Source organism: Papilio polytes, unplaced genomic scaffold, assembly GCF_000836215.1.
Source record: "Papilio polytes unplaced genomic scaffold, Ppol_1.0 DF824180.1, whole genome shotgun sequence".
NCBI lineage: Eukaryota > Metazoa > Arthropoda > Insecta > Lepidoptera > Papilionidae > Papilio > Papilio polytes.
This window is the reverse complement of record NW_013525024.1, coordinates 2,547,973-2,557,291: the sequence shown is the minus strand read 5'-3', so window position 1 is coordinate 2,557,291 and position 9,319 is coordinate 2,547,973. Positions and strand designations below refer to the sequence as shown.

General features: G+C 34.9%; 1 protein-coding gene across 3 annotated transcripts in view; it reads right to left on the bottom strand.

The window, feature by feature from the left end:
* The window catches only part of LOC106111150 (solute carrier family 22 member 7-like), a 20,403-nt gene that overhangs the window by 6,924 nt on the left and 4,160 nt on the right, over positions 1–9,319 (bottom strand). For 2 of the 3 annotated variants that reach the window (XM_013293148.1, XM_013293146.1), the window contains exons 2-9: positions 5,300–5,526; positions 3,380–3,560; positions 2,675–2,804; positions 1,631–1,759; positions 838–1,030; positions 625–730; positions 253–485; positions 95–174 (exon numbers count right to left, since the gene is read on the bottom strand). In XM_013293148.1, coding sequence (XP_013148602.1) covers positions 95–174; positions 253–485; positions 625–730; positions 838–1,030; positions 1,631–1,759; positions 2,675–2,804; positions 3,380–3,560; positions 5,300–5,514 — 1,267 coding nt within the window. In that variant the 5' untranslated portion in view covers positions 5,515–5,526. Of the gene's footprint in view, positions 1–94; positions 175–252; positions 486–624; positions 731–837; positions 1,031–1,630; positions 1,760–2,674; positions 2,805–3,379; positions 3,561–5,299; positions 5,527–5,837; positions 6,409–9,319 lie in introns of those variants that run through there. The other variant, XM_013293145.1, reaches the window with a different exon arrangement.

Genomic DNA, 9,319 nt, shown 5'->3' with positions numbered 1-9,319 from the left:
AACTCAAAGTCTAATGCAAACTGGACTTATATCTAAAAGGATACCACAACAATTTAGAGAAGTACAACTAGTAGAAACTATAATGCTTTATTACCTTTGGATAAAAAGGCTGCAACTAAAGTGAATACCCCAGCAGTAACAATAGGGCCGATTGTTAATTTCCTTCGTCCCCATCTGAAAATTAAATTTTTAAACATAAAGTTACTGTAATAAATATAAGATCAAATCGATTTGTGACAAGTAATTCCTTACCTGTCTAGAACTATAGCGACGAAAGTCACCGAGGGTATTTCTGTGGCCGAGGTGAGGGTAAAGGTGATGAAGAAGTCGAGGCCCAAACCCTCGGACATGCGCACGAGACCGTCAAACATCATCGCACACGCCATATAGATCACCACCATATATATAATCATGTTGCGAAGAGGACCACTTCTGAATAGATCAATCAGTGATTCCCTCGACTGTCGTGTATGTCTTGAGGACATCTGTAAATTAATAAACTTGCGTTAAAACCATTTAGCCAAAGTACGCCAAGTAAAGCCATTCCATGAACATTAAGTAGCTGCAAATAATTTTAGTAGGTTTCAGATTTTTCTTATTTAGCATAGATAGACCTTATCTTACACGAAATTCATCCATAACATCTTCAGGGACCTTCGTTCCGTTGATCTTCTCAATTCTCTTCAGGATCTTAACTGCTTGATCGACTTTTCCTCGCGATGCAAGCCACCTGGTACAAAAAGGACGGAATTGTTAAATTTCTTAAATATTTCATTTGATTCGAAATTAGGACAATTGATTCAGTGAGAAATTCGAAAAAATTGCAGATTTTAATACCTTGCGCTCTCAGGAATGACAAAAGGCACAAACACGCAGACAGCCATCGGCAAGGAGGTTGCCCATAGGAACTTGCGCCAGTCCGATATAAAATAGGCGATCCAGGGCAGCAAGAGGCAGCCGCCGCCGAAGAATAGGGCCGTTGCCATGCTCGCCACCCACGTCCTGTGACGAGGCCCAACGTATTCTAATACTGGAACAGATTGTTAATAAGTAATGATGGAAGTAACAAGTTTACAAGATCTTTATACAACTTAGATAAAGATAAAAATACCTTTGTTTTCCCTTTACACAGTTTAAATTATTATATTTATAATTTTCAACTAAAGAATGATAACATACAATTTATTTGCATTCAAATATGATTCATCTTTTTGACCGACTTCCCAAAAGAAGGAGTAGTTAAATTTTTAACATAACAATTAACAATTGTAAGTATAGTAACGTTTAAGTAATGAATCTACATTGACTGACATTACTTTGAAGTCGGTGTAAACTTCAAAGTAATAATAATTGTACAATATAGACATAACAGCTACAATAAGGTAGGTTTACTATTTTCAAGGAATTATTTTGTTACTTTTTAGTGTACTGTTTTTTTTTGAGAATGTTTTGTTATTAGTGTATTTTTGTCTTCGAAGCGTTAAATATGATCAGATTTTGTTTTAGTTTCATATGTTAATCTGGTCATCATCATACCGTGGCATTATGAGTCCCTTTGGAAAACAGTGACAATATGTTTAAATACAAATGTTACAGCAATGGAATTTCACGGTCAGTACGTTCAACTTACCAAGTATATACAACATCATGAAGTTGTTGTCAAAAGCCATTCCCACGAGGAATCTACAGAAGATGAAGTCCCAAACGCCAGTCGTGTAAATCGTCCCCAATCCGCCCACGCATGCTACTAAATGAGTACCTGGAAATGTTACGATAAATAAAGTCGCCTTTTCATCACCGTATACTAATACCCATAGACGTCACCACGGGTAGAGGGGCAACTACATCCTGGTAAATCACAGAAATGTAATATAACTACAAAAACTGCTGCGAATAGAACCAGCTGACCGCTAGAATTAAACCATCGGCTGGCAACGCTAATGCTAATAACGTATTCAAAAAATATATTCATATTTTTTTTATTAGCAATTGCAATCTAATCTAACATTATAAAGAGGTAAGATTTGTATTTTTGTATGCATTTTATTCACGTTAAAACTACTGGGCCTATTTCAAAATTTCTTTCACATTAGTAAGGTAAATTATCTGTAAGTAACATAGTCTTTTTTATTAATTTCAAGCGGGCGATGTCTCGAGCAGCAGCCAGTTCGTTTATACAATTCACAGATATTAAATGCAACATTTAACAGCCTTATAGAACATTTGTTATCTCCATAAAAGATCTTCAAAGAACGAAATAGTCAAGGGCGACAACAGACCTTGGGGGAAAGCCATGAAAAACTGAATTAATGGGAGTTCTTTTAATAGAACAAGGACGATGTTATTGTAGCCAGTGTTATAAACGTACTGCCACATAATTTAGTATCCATTTATGACTAAAAATCGCTGCATTTATGACTAAAAGTCTATATTTATAGTTACCTATACTAATATTATGAAGAGGAAAGATTTGTATTTTTGTACGTATTGAAAGAACTCAAAAATAATTGGGCCGATTTCAAAAAGTCTAAATTTGGAAGTAATATAGACTTTTTGAATAATAGAGTAATATAGGCTATATTTGGAAATATCACGTGGACGAAGTCTTGAGCAACAGCGAATTAGATCATACATTTTCTATGATTGTAAAAGTTTCTACAATGTTTACACTTACCAACCAACGCAGGCACTCTCCCGAAGCGGTCGGCCATCCAACCGAAGAATAATCCTCCCACTAGAGAGCCCACGAAATATATGGTTTGTGCAAGAGGAGCGTAGCCGGAGTACTCGCACACCCATCCCCGCTAAAAACAGCAAACACCACAAATAAGAATGGAATTAAAATATAATGAAAAGAAAACCTATTGTTGTAAAACTAGACTATGCTTTGCTAATCATTAAAACTGATTGTGATAAAATTTATGATAGGCTTACATAAAGTAGATAATTCTCAGATGATTCTATTACGTATACCTTTTGAAAATTATAAACGTCATAACACTAGTCTTGATAATACACGAATTGTACAAAATAAGGAAAAAGCCTACAGAATATCAACAAGCATTATCTAGCACGCGACTTAAATATCTACACTATTTAAGTAATGAAATGAAGATATTTACAAAATGAGATAAAAACTGTTTGAAGTGATTCAGAAAACAACTAAACCACTCATTGCTAACTCTAAGATAATACAAGGGTACAAACGCAATTTAACACTTCATTTTAATCTTTGTAATCTCCGTCAGTTTGCTCTTTGAAATTTATCTGGATTAAATTCAATACATTGCGGGAATTCTAAAGTGAAAATTTTATTAACGTTTTTCCTCAACAGTGCTAATTGGTATGCAGAGAGGATCTTCTCATAATTCAATCTTACCTCACTGACGACAGTGTGATAAGGAATATCTCCCAGTTGGAAGTCCCAGCCGTACTTGCAGGGTATCGTGGGTGTGTCGGGCTCCGGCGGTTGCATGGCGTCCAGCACGCGGCTCCAGTTGGCCGCGTACACCGCGCACTGCGCCCATCCATCACCAACGCGCGGCACTGACAGATTGCGTCTTAAACAAGAAACAATTATTTAAATCAATCAAATTTATACATGTTGAATAGACGAGATTGTCTTCTAGTAACATCTCAGGAGTGTAATCATTCTTAACCAATATTGATAAAACTCTAGTTGGAATTGACATATATTAGTTAGGAAATTTCCCCTAAGATCGTCAAAAGGGAAGGTTATTGCTGTTTTGGACACTTAAGTAAGTTTTTGAATATATGGTCAGGATATAACAGATTACACAGAGATAAATTACCTTTCAAATGGTGAAAGAATTTTTTAAATCGGCCCAATAGTTTTTGGTGAATCAAATACACACAAAAATCGAAAAATACAAATCTTTCCTCTTTATAATATTAGTATAAATGACAACTTACGTACCTAAATGATAGCCACTAGCGTTTCTTGATACGTCACTGATGTACGTATACTAAAAATTCGGAATCATTTATCAGAATATTGTACACATTTAAGGAGACTAATCTGATAAACATTTCGTACATTCAAATCTTTAGATCAGTTCAGATAGCCAGGCGCTTGAAACTTAATCTACATAAATATCAGTGTTCGTGCACAGATACAGTGATTGTCAACTAATTTTATGATACAAAATGTATTTAAAGAAAACCAAAAGTCGGTGCTTAAGTCCCCGCCAGTTCTCTTTCACTGGTTTTTCACGACCTTGGCCTACTTTATTACTTTATATTTGGCCAGCAAACCAAAATCCTTTGACACTTTCGATTACCAGTTTTACGAACAACCTATGCGAAATGTTGTCTACATTGTCTTTATTGGACGTTTGAATTTGACTTTCTTACGACCTACTCTAAGGTTTCTGATTGTTTAAAGTTTCAATTTTACCTTCCTTTGTAAGTTATTTTTGAGATCAAGCAAACATTTGATTTCGCTTAAATAACAAATGATAGTTGTACATGACGTCGCGTCGTACGTTCCCCCCCTCGTCCAGTTAAATCCTCCTCCATATTTATGTTATCTTCAAATATTGAATTTAGCGAATAAAAATTTAGCAATTAGTAATTGTTGTGATAAAACATACGCTTATGGCCCTGACTCCACACACGTTGTACCTAATACTTATCTGTTAGATAATGTAATCTATGCAATCGAAAAACGAATTTTCTGAGGTCAATTTCGATAGTGAAATTGTTTTCCCAAATATTAAAATATTCAAACAATCAGGATACCCAGGGTTCTAAAATACTCAGTATTCCTTAATTTTCTTCCGAGTTTATTGTTATTACTGAACTAGTATTCTAAACTTCGGTATGGATCGTTACTATATATTTGGTGGCTAACCTTGAACAACGTGCTATACACACCCCTTCCCGCGTATTCTTTACACTCCACTAAAACTTATATTTTTTTCTGTGCAGAGTTACGATGTTTCGAGCCTCTAACATTTTTTAAAAAATACTGCGCGTAAAGAGGTGTAATAGTAAACACAAATACTTACGTACAGGTTTAACCTAATTAATTTCATTACCCTTATCGTTTCAATAGTTTTCTAATTTTTACCATAATAAATCTTTATACTATCCTAGTATCTTCCGCGACTCCGTCCGAGTGAAATTAATAAAAAACAAAAATGGGTATACTACATTTTATCGAAATCCATTCAACCGTTTATGCTACAAACTCTAACAAACATCCATCCATCTAAGCTTTCGCATTTAAAACATTTGTATGATTTAATACGATGTCTTCAGTTTTCTATTTAGTTACCTGGTCTCCAAATCCAAGTGCGCCAACTCCGGCACATGGCACCAGTGCTGCTGCGGCGTGGCCGTGATAAACATCTGCCCGAAGTAGATGAAAGCGAAAAAGATACCGACTGGCAGCATCGAGAGGAACAGCAGCCTCTGGTAGAGACCCATACCACCGACGTGGTACAGCACGTTCTCCAACGCATCGCTGTCTCCTGTATTCTTCTTCTTCATTTGTTCTTTTTCCTGCAAGAAGATTATAAAAAGTTTCATTGTTTTATAGTACTAAAGCAAACGAGAAAGCGGTCACCTGAAATTCTTAAGGCAATCGCCACCCTAAGACAATCGAAAAAAGTTAGCTGGTTGCAAATTTCCTATCCGACAGAGGAGAGGAAGTGCTGCAAAAGGACATTTAACCCTCCATCTTCCCCCTAGCTAAATTTGTTTCCCCTTCTTACCGTTTCATTATAAAGATGAAAGGTTAAATTTGACCTGCTATTTATAACGAAATTTCGAATATAATTATGTATAGAACTCGATAAACAACAAACACAAACCTCCATTCTAATGGATTCTTGTTCATCTAATCCCATCTTGAATCAACTTCCACAAAAAAACAATAAAAAAAAACAATATTTATATTACAGTCCGACCTTACACACGTCCATTACTTCTTGAGGACTGATATCGAAAGCATGCAGGATCGAAGTTGTCGACGTATTTACCTTGTTTTCCTGATAAAAAAAACAATAGGTAACATTGTCCTATCTAAACTATTCGAATATTGGTTACGTGCGGAAAAAAACATTATCAAACGGTAGATAGAAACATTATTTTGATTTATGAGTAATTAATTTTGTTACGCATATGTATATACCTATACGTACAAAAACATACATAGAAAGGCTCAAGTAGTTATGAAACGTGCTTCGTTCCTTTCGCATTATACTCAAAAACAAAGCAAAGTGAATAAGCAGTGATGTTTGTAGACAAAGCTTGACTACATGCTAATTGCTTTCGAGCTGTCAAAATCACCGTAACCAAACAATTGTCATGACCGTGGTTAATTCGACAGGCGAAATATTTTAGGAAACACGTTGCCTTTGAAATGAAGACAGGTGTTACACGTCATTTCCTGCAAAATATTTTTCTGAATGTGGGTTTGTAATATACGTTAATTCCAGTGCGACTTCCTGTAGCAAAAATGAATGAACTGATTTCCGCTAGGTGTCATTCGAGGAGCGATCCCGTATCGTCCCACACAATGGAAAGGAGGGAACAGAGAGGTTTATTGGGTATGCCTCATTATGAGGAACGTCCCACATAACTCTCGTGCCTGCCCCGAGGCAAGAAGTAAGCGTAAGGCATTCCCCTCTAGAAAAGAACAAAGTATTCTTTCGAGTAGAGATGAAAAGATTAGACACTCTAAGAAGTGTTATAGATATAAGAGTACATTTGGGTTTCGTTAATTTTTTTAATGTTTTACAAGTTACTAGGGTAATAAACATTCAGGGCCGACATTAGGCAGGGCCGGGTTGGACAACCGCCCAGGCCTCTGAAAGCTTGCCAAAGGTTTGCGAACTACAGTCTCCTCATTACCCTATCTCACTCCCGTCGCAAAAGTCCTTAGAAAAGGGGCATTGTAGAATACTCGCCCAGGGCAATAATATCATTGAAACCGTTACTGATGACGTAAAATTGGTTTCGATTTATATCTTAACTTTTCAAAGTTTGCTCGCTTATGATAGAATAGAACTTGCACGCTTTCGTAGAAACAGCTATGCGATGTTTCAGTCAATCTATTACCTCGTTAACTATAGTTATAACTTAACATTTTCTTTGTATTAAGATCGATAGAGCATTTATGCACGCGAACACTTTTCACAGGAACTTTTAATACTATTTATGTAAATGTTTTAAGCGATGTGTATAAAATTATATTCTATGTAAATAATCATAAACAAATGTTTATATAGGAATATATTGTAAAATACGCCTCTAACGGTAGCATATCGAAACGATTCATAAAAACTTCGGTTTGTAAACCTCGCTTACTGTATGGCATACATTAATAGACTTTGGAGTTTAACCGTGGCCTTATCATTTAAGACGCTGTTATTTTTTTAAATTACGACATTACATTTAAAATAGGGTAACAATACATAACAAATATATTAAGATGTTATTGATATTAGCATCCCCTTTAAGGTTCTTATAAGATTGACAAAATATACAATTTGGTCATGACCATAACGTTAAAATGTAAACATATTTGCTATATGTTATTCAATGTAATAATTTTTAAACATCCTACCAACTTTGGAAAGATGTTTGGTAATCTCCAAGTAAATGTTAGTGGACCGAATTAGGTTTATTTGTAGGGTCTAATTAAATAATCTAACAGTTGTATTAAAGTGTGTGCTTGTCAAGGAAGTCTACAATATACCCGCGAAATGTATTACACTATCGTTTGTCAAAGTAAAGCAGTTGGGAAAACAGAGCATGTTTTGGCCGACTTTGCCCTTATTTTATAGCGTACTGTCTCCCGCTAAAACGTTACATCGTCTGAAATGGTAATTAAATGAAGGTAATTATTAAAATTAATTAATTAAAGGTAATTATATTTTGATGTCAATCATATTGTATGCGGAATTGATGAAACGAAGTGTATAAGTTTCGTTTCAATATCCTGCCGGTGGTGATTAAAGATTGTTTCTACTATTTAAAATAACTGTGAGGGTTATATACTTTTATTACATACCTACATTGTTCAATTGTTTGTTAAAAGACATATTGAAATTGTTGAAGAATGTGACCTTGACAATTAACATGAATCATGTATTTTTCATTACATTATCAACGAAAAGTATCAACCTTCGGCTGGTCAAAGCGCTTTAGTGAACTAAGCTTTGTTATCAAATACAAAAAAATCCATTCTACGGTCAAGCTATACAAGCAAGTTTTCCACAGTTATAAAATAATGATTTAGTTAAAACAGTTTGAAAACCATACTTATATCTATCTATTCTATATTCTATACTATTATAATAAAGCGTAAACACACACTTCTTTGTTGCCTAAGATGTCAGCAATTATAGTATATTTTGAATAATTCTTTTTGTAATAAAAAGCCCTACATTTACGTCATGCTTTAGACTGTGTATTTTTACGCCATTAAACATAGGGGGTTAATATTTTGGATAAAATCTCTAATGCGGAAAGAGACCATAAGTTGCTGCCAACATCAAGAAAACATAATTGCCATAGTAAGGTCATTGGTATTTGGACATTTGCAATTGATTATTTGATACATGTAAAATATAAAATAACAATTTTAAAGTTTATGCGGATGAAGTCGCAGGGAAACAGCTAGTGTACTCTATAAAATCGTTAAAACTCTAAACAAAATATAGCACTCAGTACAGTTATTAGAATACGGAGAGGTAGAGCGACTGCCCAAGGCGCTACAAGCCACCCTTTTTCAAATATTTAATTGATAAAGGCCGATAGAAAACTCGCCCAGGACACCGATAATGGTAAAACCGGCCCTGCCCAAAATGTAAGAAAAAAACGAATCGTGTATTTGCAAATATCAGGCAACAGAGCAGACATTGTTGCTAGTCGTTTGGATAGATAAACGTAATGTACAACAGTTGTAATACTAACACCAATATTTGTCACGAAGTCTGCCATTTGAGATAAAAGAAGCATTAATGATCTTGCAAACTAAACAAAGATTAATAAGTCCTAACAATAGACATTACTCAGAACAAAATACTGAGAATATCGCAGGTAAGATTTTTAAATTTCATCTGAAAACGCCGGTAAATATCGTAATGGTTTTGTTCCCAGCGACTTCGTCCGCGGAAAATTAAATGCAAAAATTTGTTTAACTAGCTACCCTATGTGTTCAGATTTTATTCTACATCTGTGCCAAATTTCATCGAGATCCATTCAGCCGTTTAAGAGACATGTCGAAAAATATCCATCCATCAAAGCTTTCGCATTCATAAAATTAAACAAAGATTGAATATTAAAA